Source organism: Orycteropus afer, unplaced genomic scaffold (genome assembly GCF_000298275.1).
Source record: "Orycteropus afer afer isolate SDZICR_OR568_19922 unplaced genomic scaffold, OryAfe1.0 scaffold00097, whole genome shotgun sequence".
Lineage (NCBI taxonomy): Eukaryota > Metazoa > Chordata > Mammalia > Tubulidentata > Orycteropodidae > Orycteropus > Orycteropus afer.
In genome coordinates, this window is record NW_006921684.1 from 6990058 (window position 1) to 7014381 (window position 24324).

A 24324-nucleotide genomic window follows, 5' to 3' on the forward strand; every position below is an offset into this window, starting at 1 on the left:
GTCTTTCAGGTGTCATCCAGCCTTTAGGAGTACCTGAGTTGGTAGCTGTAATTACACCCACTGATTGTACTTTCCAGGCTGTGCTCATGATGCTAGAAGGAACAGTCAGAAGTTTATGTATTTCCTGTAAATGGTTATTAGTTCCTGTTAAAACATGTAACATGCATTTACAGTCTAGTCTGGCCCACACATTTAAATCTGGGAAAATATTAAATGATTTTGAAGGCCTAATCTCTGATTAAAAGACATTGGAGATTTTAGTATTTTATTATTCTGTTTTAGTTTCCAAGTGCTACTGTGACATAAATACCACAAATAAGTGGTTTTCAAGAACAGACATTTATTTTCTCACAGTTTTGGAGGCTAACAGTCCAAATTAGGTTCCCAGTCGTGTTGATTCTTTCCATGTCGTTAGCCCTGGACATTCCATGATTCCTTGGCTTGTCAATGATCTTCATATGGCATCTGTCTGTCTCAGTGTCTATGTCCTTGTGTCTATGCTGCTCTTAATATAACTCAGGTTATAGGTGATTAGGTTTAGGATTCATCTGGTACTGGCATGACCTCAACTAATTGATAAATTATATTACATTAGATTGCATTATGGTAGGTGATTACATTGCATTAGATAAGATTACATCTGCAGGTATAGGGGTTAGGATTGCAGAACAAATGGGAAAACATAATTCAATCCATAACACCTTCTTAGCCATTTGAATAATTCTCTCATTTAATTTGGTTGGTCACTTAAACACAGAAAGTCCTGTGTGGACTTTGTGATGCTTCCAAATAGACCAAACTTTCCCAATCCTATTGTCTGATATATTTGACTGGGCTAAATGTTCCTCCTGCCTCCATGCTCTGCCCTGCACTTGGCTACAAAGAATGACCTCAGACTCTGAACATAGATGAAGGGGAAGAAAATGACTGCAGAGGAATGGAACTCTTTTTCCTCACATTTGGGTAAATTTCACATATTGACTGTAATTTGGGGGCAGAATCAGTCCAAATACCTAAAATTAAAAAAAAAAAAAAGTATGTTTTTTTTCCCCCTCATTAAGGCACATACTTATGGTATAAAAGGAAGTGGGGTGCTAGTTGTTGTTGTTGTTAGGCGCCCTTGAGTAGTTTCTGACTCATAGCGACCCCATGCACAGCAGAACGAAACACTGCCTGATCCTGCGCTAGCTCCATAATCCCTGCTATACTTGAGCCCATCATTGCAGCCACCGTGTCAATCCATCTCGTTGAAGGCCTCCCCCTCTTTCGTCAACCCTCCACCTACCAAGCATGACATCCTTCTCCAGGGAATGGTCCCTTCTGACAACATGACCAAAATAGGTGAGATGAAGTCTGGCCATTCTCGCTTGCATTTCGGGTGCACTTCCTCCAGGACAGATCTGTTAGTTCTTTTAGCAGTCCAAGGAAGTGGCATAGGGCTACATTTTTAAATGAATTCAGAAACTTCAAATGGGCTGGGTCTCAGATATTTAAAACATTGTAATTTAAGAAGTAGACAAGTAATTTATGATGTGCCACTTCTTATCAGTAGAATTTGAATAAAAGTGGGCTTTACAAAATTTTGAAAATCTGGTGGTTTTTTTTGAGGAACCCTTGGGTGGGCACAGATGGTTGAGAGCCCATTGACTGACTGAGAGGTTGGAGGTTTGAGTCTACCCAGAGGTACCTGAGGAGAAGGGTCTGGTGATGTACTTCCAAAAGATCCCAGACCTTGGAAACTCTGTGGAGCACAGTTCTGCTCTGACATATATGGGGTTGCCAGGAGTCAGAGTTGGCTCAATAGCAACTTTTTTTTTTCTCCTTTTGAGAGGCTAAAATCCTTTTTTAAATCCTAATATTTGTGAGGAAAACATTCTCCTTAATTTCTAGCATCCCACAATAGGTAGAGCAAAAGTAAGCTTTAGATTAAAGTTTCTCAAATAATTTTAAAAAATTTGTGAAGTTTTTGTTATTGTGTTTTTGTTTATAAATTTTGTTTATGTTCTTATGAGGAGCTCTGGTAGTGTAGTGCCGAAAGCACTTGACTGCTAACCAGAAGGCTGGCGGTTCAAACCCACCAGCCACTCCCCGGAAGGAAGATTGGGCATCTACTTCCATAATGATACTGCCTTGGAAACCCAAGGAAGGTTGCTATGAGTCGGGTCAACTCGACAGCAAATAACAACAACAACAACGGGGGAGCTCTGGTGGCGTAGTGCCTAAGGCATTTGACTGCTAATCAGAAGGCTTGCCATTCAAACCCACCAGCCACGCCTCAGAAGCAAGGTTGGGCAGTCTACTTCCTTAGTGATACTGCCTTGAAAACCCAAGGAGGGGTCGCATTGAGTCAGATCTGACTCGATGGCAGTGAGTTTGGTGGGTTTTTTTTTTTGATGTTCTTATAGAAAGAGTGAAAGAAAAAAGGGAAGAACCAAATTTTAGAGATGTGAAGAAATGTTAACAAATGTAACATTTTTCGACAGGCATGGAAGACTGAAAGGGTATTTGTATATTTTGCAAATCATCAATTCTGAAGGAATTCAGTGTGTTTGCTTTCTTTCAGGTGGATATGAGCCTCCACTTACGAATGTCTTCACGATGCAGTGGTTCCTTACTCTCTTTGCTACGTGTCTTCCTAATCACACAGTTTTAAAGATCTGGGATTCAGTCTTCTTTGAAGGTTCAGAAATCATTCTAAGGGTGTCGCTGGCTATCTGGGCAAAACTGGGAGAGTAAGTGATTTTCTTCTTTTGTTCAGTTCTCCATTGTTGAGGGCCTTAAACAGTTTTTGTGCTCTAACTTGTAAACCATCACTAAGTGTGAGGAAAAGAGAGTGTTGTGAACCTCATGCAGTTACCTTAACCTTCTGAAACTTCATCTGGTTCATTGTTGATTGTTTCGGAGGCAGATGGAATCTGTTTTGGAGGAAGGGGGCAGGAGTTTTTAGAGCTTTGGTTCCTCCCCCTCCTCATTGCTAGTCTCCTGGCTGGTACACTCTTTATCAGCTTCTCCCTGGACACTAGTTGAGAAGATGGAGAAGGAAGGGAACTTAAATGGAAGAGATTTGGAAGGTTTGGAGAGGAATAGGTGGATTTGTTGGTTAATATCACAGTTTGAGTTACTTACGAATCGTTATTATTTATTTTGTTCTGCCTTTTAAGGCTGTCATAAAATTAAGCAAAATAATGTGTACGAGTCCTCTAGCACATAGCACATCAATAGTATAGAACAAATGGAACTTCTTTCCTTTATCCAAAATTAATTTTATGCCAAAATCTTTTACTATCAGAGCCTATTATCAAATCAATGTTGCTACCTCTTTTTTTTTTCCCCCCGAATTGTTGTTACTAAGTACTTGTTGAGTGGGCTGTGATTCGTAGCAACCCCAGCAGACAGTAGAACTGCCTCATAGGATTTTCTTGGCTGTAATCTTTCCTGGAGCAGATTGTCAGATCTTTGTGCCATGGAAGTGCTGAGTGGGTTTGAACTGCCAACTTTTCTTTCAGTTAGCTGCTGAGTGCTTAACTGTTGTACTATGAGGACTTCCCCCTGCTCCAAACTACTAACATGATTGAAAAAGAGAGGATATTTCCCCCTGTGTCTAATATATTATAATTACTACATTAAAAAATTCTACCTTTTGGGTAATGGAAGAAACATTAGAATGAAAGTGTTTACAGTTAACTTCTTAAGATCCATTGAAGTTTTTCATATTTCTTTCCCAGAGGTATAAATGACTTGAGTGGGTATCACAGACAACGTGCCAGTTAGAGAATCAATCACTGGCAGTGTTTTATTTCAAAAACGTTTTAACTAGTCTTTTTATTTATAATAAGCTGTTTCCTGGGGAACTTGTAACCATTTTTAGTTTTTCCAAAGGAATATCCACCAATTGTCACTTCAGGGTTTTAAAAAATCATTATTGTATGTAAGTATTTTTAAATATCACATAACTGTCTCCCTTGCCTTTGTTTTAATGTACATTCCTTTTCAGCTAGGCAGATACATTTGTCAGTGGGGGAGTTGGTATATTATTTATCTTTTAATTTTCTCCCAGTATCTGTCTCTTTCTGCAGTTATGTATTTCCAACCTACTTGTAAGCTTTTTGAGCTTTAATGTCGTCCCCCCCCCACCCCCACCCCCACCCCCGGCCAGTGATTATAGGGTTTATTAGGGAAGTAACAGGCTACAATTCAGGTTTAGGAAGGCACTCAGGATACAATTCTTTGATCAGGACAGTCTCCCCTCTTCTGTGTTCTCAGATACGCCTCTCTGGCCCTTGGCCTCTCAGCCTGGCCTCTGCCTCTGTGGGCCAGGTAAGCCTGCTTCTCTGTCTCATGCCTCTTGGTTCCACTGCCACTGTCTCTCCACCAGGGCGTTGTCTCTCAACCAAGGAGGTCCAGAGCAGGGATCTTGGGTCCGAGGATGCACTCCACTTCACCTCCAGCTCTTCTCTCTTGATGGCAGTGAGATACCCTCCAAAAAACAAACCAAACTCACTGCTGTCAAGTTGATTCTGATTCAGGGCAACCCTTCCTTTTGGAAGGGTTAAAAGGTTATTCCTTTTGATGGTATCCCTCATGAACCTTAGGGTTTCTTCATTTTGTTTTGATCTTTTTTCTGATTGATCCATTTCCAAAGAAGTATTCAGGTATTTATCTTCAGTCTCATTAATTCTGTCTTCCATTGCATCAATTCTAGTGCTTTGCCCTTTCAATGTGTTATCTAATTCTGAAAATTTAGTATTAATCTTGTGGATTTCTATCTGTAGATTTTGAATCATTTCTAATTTTTCATTTGTTTTGTAATTTTGTTCTTGTATTTTCTTCCAAAATTCTTCTAGGTATTTGTCTGTGTTTTCCTTAATCAATCTCACAAGCCTTTGAAGATATCTAAATATAATTCCTTATCAGGGGGTTTCAGTGTTGTTTCTTCCTCAGGGATGTGTTCTAGGTCTGTATCCTGCTTCCTTGTCTCTACCACTTTATCTTGCTTCTTTGTGTGGACTGTGATCTTCTGTTGTCTCCAAGACATTGTGACGTTATATTTAGATCTCTGTTAACTGTTTGTGAAGAGCAGCTAAGGGTGAGTCAGGCTCTTCTTGGTGGTTTGTCATAGGCCCGTTGGTGGAGAAGGAGGTGGTCACTTTCACTCAGTAAGTGAAGCTTCAGGAGGTATGGGTATAGTTATGTCATATGGGGACTTTTGCTGTCTCCCATTCAGTTAAACAAAAATAACAATCGAAGAGCCATCAAAAAAGTAAAAGCAAATGGACAAAAAAAACACACCATGTAATCACACAGGAACAGTAACCATAAAAGAGGAAAGGGAAAAAAACAAAAACAAAACAAAACAAAAAATACTGCAATATCTGGAGAGAGGGCAATAAGAGAAAAAAGTAGAGAGGGAGAATAATGAAGAACAAAATGGAGAAAAGTGCAAAAAGAAAAACAAGGAACGAGGTTACCCATAAGAAAGAAAAAGAAATTGGAACCAGGAACAGGGAAAAGAAAAAAAAAAAGCTGAAACCTAGAACCTGGGAAGGGAAGAATAAAGAATGATAATAAAAAGCACAAAAGTAATAATAATAGTAGTAGTTTTAAAACATACAAAAACAAAAAAAAAGCTAAAAGGAAAAAAAAAAAAGATCTGGACAGGGTGGGGCAGGGCCTCCATGCTCCATGGGAGCACACAGACTGGGATGGAATTCCTGCCAGCCTGGAAGGTGGAGTGAAGGATGGCTGTACCTCTGTTCACCAAGAAGGTGTGGGGTATAAAATTAACAAGGGGAATGTTACACCTTTCTAGTGGTCCATGCGTCCAGGATGTCTTTGTGGTTCCCAGCAAGGGGAGCCTATTCTTAAGTTCCTGGAATCTGGAAGAACGCTGTCACTTTAACTATCCAAAACAGTCAAGCCACTTGTAAACATTCAAAATGGCTGTGCCCTCCGGACGGGCAAAAGTCCAGAGCTCAGCCCTCCTTCCTCTTCTCTGCTTCCCCTTTTATTCGCCAGCCACCAGAGCACTCCTCCATGCAGTCCCTGACTAGCAGGGCTGATTTTTAGGTTAACTCTTAGGTCCTACCACCACTCGGCAATATCCAAGCTGTCTGTGCCTTCAGGATCACTGCCAGACTGCAGCTCCGTATGTCTCCTTTTTTGCTATTTTCATGCAAATTCTTCTGCTGTTTGGAGTTTAGTCCACTTCTATATCTTTCCCTTCAAAGCTCAGAGGTCTAGGTTTATCTTCTATATCTGTGTTTAATTGGTTCCCCTTTTCTTTGTTGAAGAGGGTGTGTGCAGTCTTTCTGCCTATTCCCCATCTTGAGCTTTAATAGTTTAATAGTTTCTCTGAGTGTGGTCGTCCAGTTGTTGGGCAGCTGTTGTTGTTAGCTGCTGTCAAGAAGCCCCTGACTCATGGAAGCCCCATGCACAACCTACCAAAATGCTGTCTGATCCAGTGCAATCGCCATGATTGGTTATGTATAGTAGCATTATGATCCTTAGAATTTTCATTGGCTGATTTTTGGAAGTAGATTGTCAGGTGTTTCTTCCTAGTCTCTTATTCTGGAAGCTCTCCTGAAACACGTTCAGCCTCACAGCTACATGTAAACTCCACAGACAGATGGTGGTTGTGCATGAGGTGCATTGGCTTGAACTCAAACCTGGGTCTCTTACATGGAAGGTGAAAATTCTACCACTGAACCACCTCTCACCCCAGTCGAGCAGCCTTGAAGCAGATTTGCCCAATGCAATACGTCATTTGATTTCTCGACTGCTGGTTCTATCAGCATTGATTGTGGATCCAAATAAAATGAAATTCTTGACAACTTTAATCTTTTCTTCATTTATCATGATGTTGCTTATTGGTTCAGTTGTAAGGATTTTTGTTTTCTTTATTCTGAAGTGTAATCCACATTGAAGGCTGTAATCTTTGATCTTCATCAGTAAGTGCTTCAACTCATCTTCACTTTCAGCACACAAGGTTGTTCACCTGCATATTGCAGGTTGTTAAACCAGTCCTGATGCAATGCTCTTCTTCATCTAGTCTAGCTTCTTGGGTTATTTGCTCATAATACATGTTGAATAAGTATGGTGAAAGGATAAAACCCTGATGTACACATTTCCTGATTTTAAGCTTCACTGTATTGATTTTCTAACTCCAGGTCTTTACACATGTCATTGTAATACTTTGCTTTCACTGTATCTGTTCAAATGACTGACTCTTGGTCTATGTAGAGGTTCCTTATGATCACAATTAAATGTTCTAGAATTCCATTCTTTGGAAAATTATCCATGATTTGTTATGATCACACAGTTGAATGCCTTTGCATAGTCAGTAAACACAAGTAAACATCTTTCTGGTATTCTCTGCTTTCAGCCAACATCCATCTGATATCAGCAGTGATATCCCTCATTCCATGTCGTCTTTGGAATTTCTGACAGTTCCCTGACAATATACTGCTGCAACCATTTTTAAATTATCTTCAGCAAATTTTACTTGCATGTCATATTGATGCTATTGTTCAATAATTTCCACATTCTTTTGCATCATCTTTCCTTGGAATGGGCATAAATGTGGATTTTTTTCCAGTTGGTTGGTGCAGTAGTTATCTTCCAGAATCCTTGGTATAGGTGTGTGAGCACCTCCAGTGCTGCATCTGTTTGCTGAAGCATTTCACTTGATATTCCATCAATTCCTGGAGTCTTGTTTCTTACCAGTGCCTTCAGTGCAACTTGGACTTCTTCCTTCAGTACTATTGGTCTTGATCATATGCTACTTCCTGAAATGGTTGAATGTCAACCAATACATTTTGGTACAGTAACTTTGTATATTCCTTCCATCTTCTTTTGATGCTCCCTGCATTGTTTGATATTTTACCCATAGAATCATTCAGTATCTCAACTTGAGGCTGGTATTTTTTTTTTCTCAGTTCTTTCAGCTTGAGAAATGCTGAGCATGGTCTTCCATTTTGATTTTCTAGCTCCAGGTCTTTACACATGTCATTATAATACTTTGTTTTTTGTTTTCAAGCCACCTTTTGTAATCTTCTGTTCATGAAGGTAGGTACTACTATCATCCCAATTTTACAAATATGAGAGCTGAGGCACAGAAAATTAAATAAATTGCCCAAAGTCACCTAGTTAGTAAGTAGAAGAATGTGATTTTTAAATCCAGGGATCTTGGCTCTGAAATCTGTTCTTTTAATAATGTAAGTGATTATAAATGGTTGCTGTTTGTGATGTTCAGAGGATACATGAGTCAGACTGTGATAAGAGTTGTTGTTTTCTTCAATTGAGGAAAACTTAACATAAAATTAACCATTTAAAATGAACAAATCAGTGGTATTTAGTAAATCTACCATGTGCAATTACTACATCTATATAGTTCTAAAACATTTTTAGCACCTCCAAAGGGAAATACCATAAACATTAAGCAGTTTTTCCCTACTCTTCCCTTCACCTCGCAATTGCCAATTTACTTTCTTTTTCCATGGATTTACATATTCTGGATATTTCATATAAATGGAATCATATAGTATGTGACCTTTTTGTCTGGCTCCTTTTACTTAATATAATGTTTTTGAGGTTCATCCCTTTTCACGGCTGAATAGTATTCTGTTGTATGGATCTACCAGAATTTGTTCATCCAGTCATGTATTTGTGGACATTTCTACCTTTGGCTATGATGAATAGAGCTTCTAAGAACATGTATAAATGTATATTTATTTGTATTATAGAGTTTTAAATGTTTCAGAGTCTTTGCTCAGTATGATTCTACATCTTTTGAACATGCAACTTGTTAATCGAGGGATAGGAATGTAACTAGCATTGTTAAGTGCCTATCGATATGTTAAGAAATTTAAATATATCTCATTCAGTAACCCTGTGAAATAGGTAGGCTCATCCTCCCCATCTTTGCAAATGAGAAAACTACATCAGGAACGTTAAGTAGCCTATTCAAGGTCACACAGCCCGTGGGTGTAGAGCTGTGATTTAAACCTGGATCTTTCTGACTCCAGTGCTGTAATCTTCTCCATAAACTTTCCACTGGGGGGAAAAAGTCATAAACAGATACAGATATTCTCCAGTTTATGTAAACCTGAGTAACAGAGGTACCTTATGTACACTTGTGCATGGGACCTCTCCTTTCACTTTGGTTCTACAACTTAGAATTTCTTCCTTTTACTCATACTAAGTGTACTTTTGGGAGCCCTGGTGGTATGGTGATTAAGCACTTGTCTGATAACCAAAAGGTCTGCAGTGAATTCACCAGCCCCTTCACAGGAGAAAGATGTGGAAGTCTGCTTCCGTCAAGATTTACAGCCATGGGAACTCTGTGGGGCAGTTCTATTCTGCTCTATAGGGTGGCTGTAAGTCGGAATTGAGTCAGTGGCAATTGTTTAAGGGTGCTTTTGGAATATGTAGATTGTACACTATCTCACCTTCGGTAACGTCTCTTTTATGTGTCATTTTTTCTTCAACCCTGCTACTTTGGCTTGCTCCCTCATTGCCTAGTGTCTGGCCTGTCTCAGTCTCCTCTCTGGCCTCCCCATTATACTCTTCCACAGTTGCCATGCCACCTCCAGGCTGACTTGCCAAGGCCACCTCTGTTCCTGTACTCCCTATTAAGAGCTTTTCGTCAGTCTGTGCCCTGTAGAGCTCAGCTGGCTGGGAAGGCCCTTTTTGGATCTAGTCTTTGCCCCCAGCTCTTTCCTATCTGCCTCCTCACCGTGTATCCTCTTCCCTACTCCAGCCTTGCTGAACTGCTTGAAGTTCTGGAATAGGCCCTACTGTCTCCTGAACCCATGCCTTTGGAGTGCTTTTTCTTCTTTGTTAGCCTGGGAAACCTTTCTCAAAACTTGTCTCAAGCATTATTTCTCTTCCCCACCCCCAAGGTAAAATCAAGCAATTTTTCATTTATGCCCACACTCTACTCCAGGTTTTTGTACTAATACTTCAACAGTCTATGTCATCTATTTATTTGCATGGTAGTGGCAGCTGGATTTGAACAACACTGCAGAGCCTGAGATTTTTTCATTATCAATTTGTTTTTTCTCAATTATTCCATGGAAATGCCCCAACATTTTGTGTACATCAAAGGATATTTCTTGCTGTTGGTGGGCAAATTGGGTTATCTTTATATCCAAAGAACAGTGTAATATATAAAACAAATATACAGTGATTTTTGTTTTGGACTATTCCTCTTTTTCCCTCTGGCGGAAGGATTAAAGTCTAACCTGCCACACTTATAGTTGCTAGGCTGATAGGTTATTTATATGCAAAACTGAATGTAAGAAACAGGGTGCAGGCTCCAAATAACAGCAGAGCCCCAAGAAGAACAGAAAATTCTGCCTGTGAAAGCATCCTGCTGACTGAGTTCTTGCATTTTTCATCTTTTACTTCTGCTGTGAGTTGGTTTCAGCCTATTAGCGATAATCCCAGTTTGTAGATTAAAAGCAATAGATTCTTTGCAGGGGATAATTGTTCTTCATTGTTCGATTTTGTGGTTATAATTTGTGATCAGTGGTGGGTACTTTAATGTATGGAATGTGTCACATGGAAACAATAAAGGTGGTGCAGCTGGGGCTGTGAGGAGGGGGGAGCAGTGCAAGAAAGGTGGGAACTCAACTTGCCACCAGTACCTCTAAGTTGCCTTGGTGTTATCTTCATCTTTTCTCTGCCTACAGCAGGCTATGCTGTAAATCCCAAGATTCTGATTTTTGTTGATTGCTAACTTGATTGATTTGATGCCAAGAGGCAACACATCCTATTGCACCTGTAGCATTTGTTTATTATACAGCATGTGTGTCATAATGATTTCTTGTTTTGTTCTTTCTTTATCTAGGCAGATAGAGTGTTGTGAAACAGCGGATGAATTCTACGGCACCATGGGGCATCTTACCCAGGAAATGCTGGATAATGATCTTCTGGAAAGCCATGAACTCATGCAGGTGAGTGGGCAGTGAGGCCCAGTTCTGTCTCATAGAACCAACCAGTGCTCAGAGAACAAACAGTGCTGGAGCTGGGGTCTTGGGATATGTATTTAGCCTCAGATTTAGTTTTCTACTTGACCAAAAGGCTATATATATAATTTGATAAGAAACTAGCTATGTCAAAAGAGGAAGAAATGGATAGAATACAGTAGAAATGTTAAACCTGTGTTGCATAGAAGTCATTAGGTACAATACAAAAATAGATTTAAAAAAAAATAGAAAAAAACAAAAAACTCAAATTGCTAGGTGCTTATTCTGAATCAGATGCTTAGCCTTCTTTTTGGAAGATTCTTGTGGGGTGAAATAATAATTTTTTTTTTAGCAGAATTACTAGGAATAAAAAGTTAATTATTCTAATTAGCATTTTGATTCATTTGACTTTGTTTTGCCCACATTTTCAACTCAGGTTATTCTACATGTTGTTTGCCGTTGAGTCAGACCCGACTCATAGCGACCCCTCCTTGGGCTTCCGAGGCAGTATCACTACGGAAGTAGATTGCCTGGGGCAATCAAGCCCAAGGAGGGGTCGCTATGAGTCGGTTCCCACTCCACGGCAAACAACAACAACATATATTAAGCATATATTTCCATATGAAAGACTTGAAGAATTGATTTATTTTTTGACATGTTACCATATGTCAATATCACATTCAATTCGATAGTATAGAAAAGATAGCAGCTTGTTAACACTCTCTCTCCCATTAGATTCTAATATCATTTTATCATCATTCTCCTCCTATGCCCGTGACTGCTATTTCTCTTCTTGTTTCTCCTTCTCACTCACTGAGCAAGTGGGGCTTGTCCAAGATTCTGTCCTTTGGCTTTAGTTTCTTTTTTCTCTGTGACCTCTTTCTCCATTCTCTTGGTTTCAGTTTTCACCTTTATGTTGTGTTCCAAGCCTGAGGTCATTTTGGGTGTTGAGGCCCAGTCAATAGATTAGAAAACTAAGACTTAGGCTCTGATTCAGAATTTGAGTAGTGAGGAGCTTCTGTTCCTTTTTAATCATCTCCTGGCACACTCAACTCCTTCCTAGAAACTCATAGAAGCTACTCAATTTTTTTGTTGTTGTTGCTGTGATTTGCGTGAAAATTTACAGAGCAAGTTCACTTTCCATACAGCAGTTCACATACACTTTGTCTCATGACATTGACCACGATTTACCACAATGCAACGTCTCCCTTCATACTTCCTCCCGATAGTTACTTCCTCCCTGTGTCCATCCCTCCATGCACTCCTGCCCCCTGAGCTGTCTCCCTATAGAAGCTACTCAATTTATTGAAAATATTGACCACCTTATATAACTTCTCTGAAAAAATTTTTTTTATCTCAATATTCCTTTCTTTCTTCTTTTATGTTTCAGAGGAGGAAGTATTGTATCTGACCCAGACATATGTATTTCACTGCTTCATCACTCATTCTCTCTCTTGCATCCTCATTTCTTCCTTTTCCACTCATTCTCTTGAAAATGGTTTAGTCTAATGGATGGAAGTACTTTTATTGAACATCATCCTGTGTGCCAGGTCCATGCTTAGCATTATCCATGTGTGAGATCCTTTACATCCTGCAGAATTGACCAGTTCATATAACAAAGCAAGACTCTGAGATATTGTTCTTCTTCCCCAACTCATGAAATTTTAATAGCTACCCATTACCTATAAAACAAAGCTTAGTTTTCTCACCTCATCATCCAATGCCTTAACCTACCTTCCAACCATATCCCTGTGATTCCCTTTTGCACCTTCTTTTAGTCAAGCCAAACTGGCTTTCATAGTCTCAGAAATACTTGGGAAGTTTCTTCCTCCATACATTTCTTCTCTCTGATCTGTTCATTTCTTCTCTCTGCTCTATTCATTTCTTCTACCTTTACATATTTAAATCCTGACTCCTTTCGAAAGTTCTTGTTAAGATGTCATCTACTTTATGAAACATTCTCTGATCATCTCAATTACAGTCATCTATCCTTTTCTTGAATGACCACAGCATTTTATTTCTACCTCTCATGAACATTTATCACTTTCTACCTTTTTTTAAGGCTTGTTGTTGTTATGTGCCGTCGAGTCAGCCCCGACTCATAGCGACCCCTCCTTGGGTTTCCAAGGCAGTATCACTACGGAAGTAGGATTGCCCAACCTTCCTTCCGAGGAGTGGCTGGTGGGTTTGAACCGCCAGCCTTCTGGTTAGCAGTCAAGTGCTTTAGCCACTATGCTACCAGAGGTCTCACTTAATTAGCCATTGTACTGTAAGTTCTTCGAAGGCAGGGACTGTGCTTTGTCCATAATACTTAGCATCATGCCTTTTACTAGAAGTACACAATACATATTTTAATTCATGAAGCAAACATGTATGGAAAGCCTCCATTTACTGAGTAATACATTTTCTGAACCAAATAAAACTTAGATGATAACTCTTCTCCCAGATTCCCTCTGCTCAAGCAAAATCAGCATTTTTCTGCTAGAATAATCTTCCATTAAGATAAAATAATAAGACTTGGTACAATGTTGCACTCACACATGCAAAGCAGAGAGGGAATTTATGCATGTGGGAACGTCATGGGCAAAGACTGGAGGTGAAATAGTGTAGGATGTGTGAGGGAAACTCCAAGGAGATTTGCATTCAGGGACTGGGTTACAGAAGCCTATTGCCCATAATAAGGAAATTTGACTTGAGCTTTTAGGTCAGTGGTTCTGAAATCATGTTTTCTGGAGCCCTAGAGCATTAATGAAACCTTTGGAAAGGAAAAAGAAAGGAAAAGAGAAGAGCTGTGGACCTGAGAGGTGTTAAGAGAAGGAGGGAAATGGTCTGAGTTGTATCTCATGCCAGCTACGTGGGCAGTTCTCTGAAGGTAGATTTAATGAGATTAAGACTGACAGCAGGATGACTTGTGAAGGGAAAGTGATGATGGTAGAGACAACAATGGAAGAAAGACAATCCTTAGAAGGAGAAATTGACTGGAATTGGCCATTGAAAATGGATGTGGGAGTGAAGGATAAGGAAATGAAGGTAACAAGGGAAACCTCCAAATTTCTGTTTTAGGAGAAGGAGGGTAAATTCATGGGCGGAGGATGATGAGTTCATTTTCAGATAGGTTACCCTGCAGGTGCACTTTGGTTCACTATTCCCTACCTATCCTAAGGTACTTCCTAAGAGTTCACAAGACAAACCTATTGCATTGGTCATAGCTCTGTTCCTGCCCAGCCTTCTTTGGCCACATTCATTTCTATGACAGGGCTGGTAGTTCCCTCTGATGCTTCATCTCTAAAAATCACAGCTGTCTACCTGTATCAGGCTCAGTCTCTCCTCTTTCCCACCTTCAAGCAGCCTCTGTTATCTCAGCCCTCATTGATGATGACTCCTCTGTACTCCTTTAGTACTTAAGATATTCAACAATTGATTTAACACTTACCTTATAAGATTATCTTACCTTTTTTCTTAATGAATTTGCAGGTTCCATAATGATAAACAGAACTAGTTGCCATCAAGTGGACAGTGACTCCTTGTGTGTCAGATAGAGCTATGTTCCATAGGATTTTCAATGGCCAGCCTTTCAGAAGTAGGTTTTTCTTCTGAAGTGCCTTTGGATGAACTTGAAGTGCTAACCTTTTGGATAGCAGTTGAGCACTTAACCATTTGTGCTGTGCAGGGGTTTCTCCTTAATGATTAAAACACAAAAAACAAAACAAAAAACCATACTAATTGCCATTGAGTTAGTTCTGACTCATGACAATCCTATGTGTTGTACATTAGAACCGCTTCATAAGGTTTTTTTTTTTTTTTTTTTAATTTTTATCGTGATTTGGGTGAAAGTTTACAGACAAATTCATTTTCCATACAGGAGTTTATACATATACTTTGTCCCATGACATTGACTGCAATTTCCCACAATGCAACAGCTCTCTTCCCACTTCCTCCCCATAGTGTCCTCTTCCCTGTATCTTTCCCTGCCATGCACTCCTGCCCCCCTGCCAAGCTATCTCCCTGTGCATGCACAGCCCTTCTATTCTTCCATGATTTATCTCTCCAAGGAGTGTATCTGCCTAATGTAAATGTTTAGGTCATATGCCTGTCTTTTGTTTGGCTGGAAGCCACAGGAGTGGGTTCAATTCCAGACCTAAAGGGTAGCTAGGGGCCATAGTCTCAGGGGTTTCACCAGGCTCTATCAGACCAGCAAACCTGGTCCCCCCCCTTTTTTTTTAATGATTTTGAGTTTTGTTCCACATTGTTCTCCTCCTCTCTCTAGGATCTCCTACACAGATCCCCCTCCAAGTGGTTGACAGTGGTAGCCAGGTACCAGTTCTTCTGGTCTCAGTCATATAGGCTGAGGATCACATGGTCTACCACTCTTCTTAGGGTTTTCTTGGTTGTGATCTTTTGGAAGCAGATAACCAGGCCTTTTTCCCCAGGTACCTTTGGGAGAGTTTGAACCACCAGCCTTTCAGTTACTGGTCAACTGCATAGCCATTTGTGCTGCCCAGGGACTCCTCTTTAGTAGGGAACTCATGTAACTTTGTATCCCCATAACACTAAGCTCAGGGCTAAGAATACAACTGGCTGCTAAATGAATATGCAGAATCACAGAACATTAGAACTTGAGGTAGTAATTCTCAAACTGTGTGTAAGAGACGTCTCAAGAGATGCAGGTATTTGGCCCATGAATGGTTCTGATGCAGGTGAGTTTTATCTATTTTAATTTTTTTCAGCTTTGTTGTAATCCCTAATTTATTTACTTATTTACTGGGTGGGGGATGCAAATTTACAAAGCAGATTTGTTTTACATGAAACAATTCATGTACATTAGATTTCATGGCCCCGGTTACCCTCCCCAACCATAAAAAACTCTCGTCCCCTGTCCTCCCTGGGACTAACCCCTCCCTATGACCTTATTATCTATGTATTCCTGTCTGTCCAGCTTCTCCTCTATGTGAATGCTGTCCCTCTGATGTCCCATGGCTGATTGATCTAAGGGGTACATTTCCCTAGAGTAGGTGGGTACATTGCCCTGAGGTAGGTGTTCTGCATGTAAGTCTTTCTGCTGTTGGGCTGAGAGCCAATCCATAGAAGTGAGTCCATTTCTAGGCCTGAAGGGTAACCCAGGTTCATAGTCTCGGAGGTTCCACCAGTCTGTATGTGACCGGTAATTCTGATCATTTTTGTGTTTTTGCATTTTGTTCCACATCTTTCCTCCCACTTTATAGAGAATCTCCAGTTTTGATCCCTTTCCAAGAGGTTGGCATTGGTAGCCGGGCACCATCTAGTTCTTCTGGTATCAGTGTTGTGAAGGCTGAGGTCCTTGTGGTCCATCTTATCTTTGGATTAATCATTTCCAGATGACTTTGATTTTCTTCACTCTTCTTTGCTTTACATGAAAGGAGACCAATAGTTGCGTCTTAGATTGCCTCTCAAAAGCTTTTAAGACCCAGTCGCTACTCACCAAAATAGGATGTGGAACAAGATTTTTATGTACTATGTTGTGCCATTCGAGCATGGTGTCCCCCAAGACTACTGTCCCAAGCCCACAGGCCTGGTGATTCTCTCTCTCAAGGTGTTTGGTTGTCTCTGAGAAACTACTCCAACCCTGTCTTCTATTGCTTCTGTAATGTATGTGGGTAATCTTGTAGCACAAGTGCATGTGTAAGATTATTTTCAACCAAATCTGTCCTTGGCCTAGGGTATATTCCTGTTTGCCTACATGCTGCAGGTGACTTTTAGATAACACTTGGAGAAAATTAACTTAAAAGAAGCTTGAAGATTAAATTCTGTCAGTTAACAGAGAAAAAACTAGAACTTGGAGAATGTGAGCTACTTGTCAGTTTCTTAGGTTGTCTAGTGGTAGATCCAGAGCCAAGACCAAGTCTCTGACTTCTGAGCTAAGGCTTTCCCCTCAAAAGACTGCTTCTACCATATTCAAAACATGTCCTTTTAAAAACAAAATCTTCTTCAGCAGAATAAAGGAACATCTTATTTGAAGTTTAACAATTGTCAGAAGGAATGAGTGAGATCAGAAGCTTTGGTTTTGTTGGATACCGTCTTTGTCCTCTAGGAATGTCCCTGGTTGGGTGTTAGGAGAGAAGAGAACATTCTTCTTACCCTGCTGTGAGAGAATCCTAGAGGGAGAAGTGTTGGCTGTGGGATGATTGATTAGATTCCATTTTAGTAGCTTTTCTTTTGTGGAGGAAAACATCTGGGTGAAGATGAACTGAACCTAATTTTAAACAACTGTGTTTTCATGTTTCTTGTAAAGCATGTCAATAATGAAAAAGGAAAGCTAGTTCCTTCTCAGCAGTGCCTAAAAATAAATGTCTGTTTAAGTGTGTGTTGGTAGTTCAGATAGTAAATAGACTTGTTGGATTTTCTTGGCATCATAGAGTATTAGGGAGAGAAATGGTGAATGTCATTTCAAGCTGGATTCTTCTCGATATTCACTCTTTTTTAACAAAATGTATTCAGTGGCTGTGATCTGACTGTAGTGGGCCATGAATCTGTCAGCAAATCTGAAACGGCTCCAGATGAAAAATATGTACTGAATGTAAGTTCTTTGTGTTTGAGTTGAAGAGACTAAAGGATTCTTCTCCTCTTTCGGTCTCCCCTATTTCTTTCAATTTTAAAATAACCTGTCTTCCCTCCCCCCTTGTAAAATAACATCACTCTTATAAACAATGGTCTTTTTTTTTTTTTTTTTTTTAATCTATAGTGTTAGAAAAAGAATGGGGGGAATGCTGAGGAAATAGTGTGTCTGGATTTCAGGAAGACATTTAACAAAGTCTTTCATGAATTCCTTGAGGGTGATAGGGAGAAAAGTTAGTTCGATCCTATTATTAAAGGCTTTTGCTTTTGTTGGTGGCCGTGGAGCCGATTCTGACTTTTGGTGACCTCATGTGTACAGAGTATAACTGCTTCATAGGATTTTCAAGGCTGTGACCTTTTAGAAGCAGATAGTGAGTCCTGCCTTCCCAGGGCGCCTCTGGGTAGGTTCAAACCACCAACCTTTCAGGTAGTAGTCAAGTATTTAACTGTTTGTGCCAGGTGTTTGGAAAACCTAACTCAAATTATTTACTGTTACCTAAAGGGTGCCTTGGGAGCTCTGGTGGCGTAGTACCTGAGGCATTTGACTGCTAACCAAAAGGCTGGTGGTTCAAACCCACCAGCCACTCCTTGGAAGGAAGGTTGGGCAATCTACTTTCGTAGTGATACCACCTCAGAAACCCAAGGAGGGGTTGCTATGAGTTGGATCCGACTCGACAGCAGTGAGTTTGGTTTGGTTTGATTTAAAGGGTGCCATGAGGCAGGACTGGCCCTCAAATACAAATGGTTCACTTTTTCCCATCAGTGATGGGGTGGAAATTACCGGGAAGTAGATGCTTGCTCAATAGAAGGATGGTGTATGATTAATTAGTGCTGTCAAAAATTGAAACCATCTGCCCTGCAAAATAGTGTGCGCCCATAACTGGAAGTGTTTAAGCAGTGCCTTAATGACCATCTGTTGAAGATATTCTAGAAAGGACTCCTGCTAAGGAGGGAGGTTGAAATAAATTATGTTTAAATTCCTTTCTAACCCTAAGATTCTGTTGTTGTTGTGTTCTGTTGAGTCAATTCTGACTCATAATGACCTTGTAGGACAGGATAGAACTGCCCCATAGAGTTCCTAAGGTTGTAATCCTTACGGAAGCAGACTGCCAGATTTTTCTCCCATGGAGCAGCTGGTGGGTTTGAATTGCTGACCTTTCAGTTCACATGTTAATGCTTTAACCACTGCATCACCAGAGTCCCTTCAGATTTTATTACTCTATATATTTTGGCTCTAAGATGGTTGGTAAAATTCCTTTCTTGGAATTCCTTGTAAATCACCCACATACAAAGTTAGAAGCCTAGACCTTATTCACCCTCAGCTTACTGGCTGCCCTCTAGATCTGTGGTGGTGTGCAAGAGATAAACATACCTCCAGACCTGCCTTCAGACCTGTGAGACCCTTAGATAAGTGAGTGAATATATGTGAAAAGGGACTATAAACAAGATATACTTTCATTGCTTCTTTGACCGACTACCTAAAAGTAAATGGTAGAGAAAGGAAGACCTGAAATAGAAAAACAATGCTCAAGAGAGACAATTTTTGTTGTTGTCAAGGTTCTTTTCTTTTTTTTTAAAGCTAGGAAGAGTCCAGGCTGTCTGCTCTGGGGCAGATGAGGTAAAATGTAAGGGCAGATGTACTTCCCATTCCTCCTTACAAACTTAAATCCCATGACTGGACAAGGATATTCTATGATGCCTTTCTACAAACCAGTGAAAATAAACCATGAGTGAATCTCCAGGTCTTTATCCTGCCAGTTGTTTTCAATGAGACATCTGACTTGTAAGAAGTTTTTTTAATTCCCCAGCATCAATAATCTCATTTTTTAAAAGTTGAACCCAAATGGTATGGGTTTCTTAAAAGTTAGAATGAACTTTCTAAAACATTAAGAGAAAAAAATCATAACAGGCAGGGCAGGAGGACTTGACTCACCTCAATTGTTGGATCCTCTTTGGTGTGTGGTGAGCAGACACAGTTAAGCCTATGCTGCCCTCACTAAGCCTCAAGGAAGATGCTATGCTCTGGGGCTAAACGTCGGATGCTGACCAGAGGATTTCACATCTCTCCACCCCCTGCATGTTGTTGTTATTGTTATGTGCTGTCGAGTCGGACTCGTATGTAGAACAATCATGAGAGCTCTGTATTGGCTGGGAGTACAAGAAGTTGGGTGATAAGCTGTTGGGTACCTTTGTGGGTTCAAAGAACACGAGAGTTCAATCTAACAACATTATTAATAAAATTATATGAAGTATTTCAGGCATACAGGATATATAAAGAACGTAACAAAGCCTACATATCCACTGTCAAACTTAAGAAATAACACATTAACAACACAAGTGAATACCTTCATACCTTCTCCCTGGTCTTAACCTTTTCCTCCTCTCAGAGATAACCATGATCTTGAGTTAAATGCATTTAATTTTTCAGATAAGGAAGAGGAGCCTTTCCTTTCTACTCCAGGGAAAGGGGTGAGGGGGTTGGTGGTGGTGCTGTGTACAAGACACTCTCTTTTTTTCCTGGGAGACAGGTCATTGTTAGTAAATTTGTGCTGCTTCTCAACCTTTGGGGTATAGTCATGTTTGTGTTAGATGTTGTAAGATAGCTCAGCGATGATTTTTGTGGTCACTGTTACCCATTGAAAACCCTATGGAGCTCAGTTCTACTCTAACACACATGAGGTGGCAATGAATCAGAGTCAACTTCATGGCAACTGGTATAAGCTGTGTCACTTTGCAGAATAAGCTATAGAGAACTGAAGGAAAGGACTGTTTGTCAGCACTTATTTGTTTGGAATCTTGGGCAGGTACGGTAAAGCATGAGCTGTGCCATCGACTTTTGGGGGCGGCCAGATGGGCAGGCTTTTTAGAATCCAGATCGCCCTGGACTGTCACAGGAGTGGTAGTGAGCTATAAAATGAAACCCAGCAAAATGAAACTCCCTTCAGAGGAAGCTCTGGGTATGAAGCTCTTTTCCTACTCAGGCAAATACGTGACATCTCCAAAGCCTTCAGAAAAACAGTCCTGCCGAAATGAAGAATACCATTTTTCCTAGAAAAGCTTTTTCAAGCTATTTGAATGACTTCCTGGGGGCAATGAAAGGTAGTGTGATCTATATGCATTTCCTGGTGTGTAAGGACCTGAGGGACCTAAGGGGTGTTTTGGAACATTAAATTTTAATAAAAATAAGAGCACAGACAAAATTGCTTCCCTCCTGCTAATAGAGGTTCCTTCTGAAATTCTGTGGGAGCACAGGCGCATTTTCTCATTTTTATTTATAGATTGATTAACAGCCTGTGCTTTACACCCTGTCACTTTTTTTTCTTTTTTCCTTTAAAAATAACAGCTAACAATTTTCACCTAGAACTCAGTCATTTGAAAAGGTGATATCTTTGAAGAAAGCTTGCTGTTGATCACAAGATCTTCCATTTGACTTAATTTTATCCAGAAACCTGGCCTAACATGTCTATAAAAATGATCAAACCAACCTTTGAAAAGCAACCACTGTGTATGAAGAACACTACTGGGCTCTTTGGTGCAGGAGTGATAGGGAGCTGGGATTTCTTAATTAACCCATCTATCAAGTAAGGAGGAAGAAGTCAGACTGACTGTCCTATATGTCTACCCATGTTCACCAGTTGAAATGTCCAGTCACAGCTGGGGCGACTTGAACTCTCACAGCAGTGTTAACCAGTATTCTTTGTCTTTGTCCAAAGTGGATTTTGAAGTGGAATCTCTCCCACCCACTGTATAAAGAACAATATCTGCCACTTAACCCTCAAATTCATAAAACGTCATTGTTGTTCCAGGATTGCTAAGGGTTCTTTAAGGCTACCATTTCAGACCTAGCATTTTGCTTTTGTTTTTCAGACTGTTTATTCTATGGCTCCATTCCCTTTCCCACAGTTGGCAGAGTTGAGGGAAAAATACACCTACAACATTACACCATTCCCAGCCACAGTTAAATCCACTTCCGTTTCTGGGTAAGGTTTTTATTCCCCCCTCTTGTTGTTTTCATCATGGAAAATTTAATACTTTCATTTGTTGTTGTAAACAAATACTCTTAAACCCCAGAAATATGTGAAAGGAGTTTGGTACTTAAAATCTAACCTGAATGTCTCTTTCCTAAAGTGTTTGACTTAAAATTCAAGAGAGAGTATCAGTGTAATTACTACTTTTTTCAAGTATACTTTCCAAAGATGTTGAAGACGTTTGAGAGCATAAACTGAAGGGCCTATGTAGCAACGCTTCAACAAAATAGCGACAACTTCTTTTAAAATATCAAATATTAAAAATCTAAAAATTAAAAGTGTAGATGAATAGACACATGATCTAATTTAAAATAATACAGAGGCCAGAAATTGACCAAAATAAATATAAGAATTTGATCAATGGAAAATTGGCACATCAAATGATATACATATCAAAAGATAAACTGTTCAATAAGTGGGTCAGAGACTTTATCTGGGAAGAAATAAAGTTAGAGTCATACCTCACACCCATACAACAAGATAAATTCCATATGAATGAAAGAATGAAATAATAAAATTAGCAGAAGAAAATACAGAAGAATTCCTTTATTTATTTGGAATTGGGAAGGCCTTCATAACTGATTCAGAATTTTAAAACTAGATTGAGGTACTGTCTTTTACTTATCACATTGGCAAAAATTCAAAAGGTTGATAATGAACTCTGTTGATACTGCTATAGGGAAGCAGGTACTCTCATATGTTGCCTGTGAGAAATTAATCACTTAAAGATTTGTGGTGGACAATTTGGTATTATTTGCCAAAATTGTTTGACCTAGCAATTCTACTTTTGTAAATTATCTGGCAATATACTTGCAAACATGCAAAACACAGTCTGTTTGAAGTTATTTGTTGTAATAGTATAATATTGGTAACAACTCAGGTGTGCACATTAGGGGTCTGATCCCATAACATGGGCAACATATGTATAATACAGTACAACTGTAAAAAAGAATGAGGAAGCTCTGTGTATGTAATGGAAAGATTTCTTAGGTGAATAAAAGCAAGGTGTGGAAGAATGTGTATAGTATGCTGATATCTATGATGAGAAAAATAACACTATATAGTCATATCTACTTACATATGCATAAAGAAACTGAAGAATACAAAGAAACTAGTAACAATAATCACCTATGGGAAGTAAGTGATGTGAGAACTGAGCAGAAATTGAACAGGGATGAGGAGACTTTCTATATGAGTAAGAGTATGTGTATGTGTATGTATGTTTGTTATTAGGTGTCATGGGGTTGATTTTTGACTCAAAGCAACCCCATGTGACAGAGTAGAGCTGTCCCATAGGGTTCTTGGGTGTAATGTTTATGGAAACAGATAACCATGTCTTTCTGGAGCTGCCTGTTAGAAGCTGAGCTGAGCTGTGTGTGTATATTCAGAAAGGTATACACACACACATATGTGTATCTGTGTGTATATGTGTGTGTGTGTGTGTGTATATATATATATATATATATATATATATATATATGTAGCATTTAAACCATATAACTATATACTGTTTTTATAATACTACTATTTTCTTTAAATATTTCTTCCTTCTTTTATATTTTTTTTAAGACGACGTGGTAAGGTCAGAGACAGTGATGAAGAGAATGACTTGGATGATGAAGATGCTATTGCTAATGCAGTGGGATGCCTTGGACCTTTCAGTGGGCTCCTGGCACCTGAACTGCAGAAGTACCAAAAGCAAATTAAAGGTAAATAGAGGTGACTTTCCCTTACATTTTCATAATGTGTTGTTCACAGTAACCATGGTATTATTATCTGAGTCTATAGATAAGTTAGTTACTTGAGTGGTTATACTATTAAAAATCTCTGTTAACTTTTATTAGGATATTTTTGTATTGTATATTATATGCATAATACATATATATATTTTTTACTTTGTTAATGGTGACTTTTAATCCACCCACCTATTCCCCCTCGCCCCATTCATCTGATTCAATTTATGCTCATTTCCTTAGCACATAACCTGGCATATAGTAAATGCTTAATAAATTCTAGTTTAATTGAATTAAATTCTTTCATAATTGGCTTTTCTTCTAGTATAGGAAAATACCTGCTACTGATTCTATAAATATTTCTTCCCCTTGGAACAACACAAGTCAAGTCTACTTACTCCCTCTTCTGTCTATATTCCTTTAAATTTTTGAGGCTAGCCTCCATATCCCCCAGCTCTTTTTTCATGGCCAAGTGTAGAATTTTTTTAAGCATTTTTCAACAGATATGGCTTCCAGACTTTTTAAGTTCTATTAATTCACTTCTAAATGTTTGGCATTATCCCTCTTAAGATGTGTTACTCTGAATTGAATTCATGTTGTAGATTTGTATTTTCCTATACAGACAATTATCTGCACATTGTCCATGAAACTACCTCTTTAGAAGCAGTTCATGGTTCTCTTACTATGTCCTTTCCTGCCTTGGTTGGCAGCTCTTCCTTTAGGATATTTATTCTTCCTCTTTTAGTTTGAAGACCATTCTCTTTGCTGGAAGGAGACAGAAACAAAATAGATGTCAGGTATCTCTGCCTTCTCTTTGCTATCTGCTGACTTTATTCAGCCTTTTCAAACTCACAGTGCCATTTCTTTTTTGTTCTTGCTTTGTTGTTGTTGTTGTTGTTGTTATGTGCCATCGAGTCAAACCCGACTCATAGCGACCCCTCCTTGGGTTTCCGAGGCAGTATCACTATGGAAGTAGGATTGCCCAACCTTCCTTCCGAGGAGTGG

General features: G+C 39.4%; 1 protein-coding gene across 1 annotated transcript in view; it reads left to right on the forward strand.

The window, feature by feature from the left end:
• The window catches only part of TBC1D30 (TBC1 domain family member 30), a 167052-nt gene that overhangs the window by 135927 nt on the left and 6801 nt on the right, over window positions 1-24324 (forward strand). The window contains exons 8-11 of the mRNA XM_042781206.1: window positions 2564-2732; window positions 10850-10955; window positions 21426-21538; window positions 23156-23295. Coding sequence (XP_042637140.1) covers window positions 2564-2732; window positions 10850-10955; window positions 21426-21538; window positions 23156-23295 — 528 coding nt within the window. The remainder of the gene's footprint in view (window positions 1-2563; window positions 2733-10849; window positions 10956-21425; window positions 21539-23155; window positions 23296-24324) is intronic.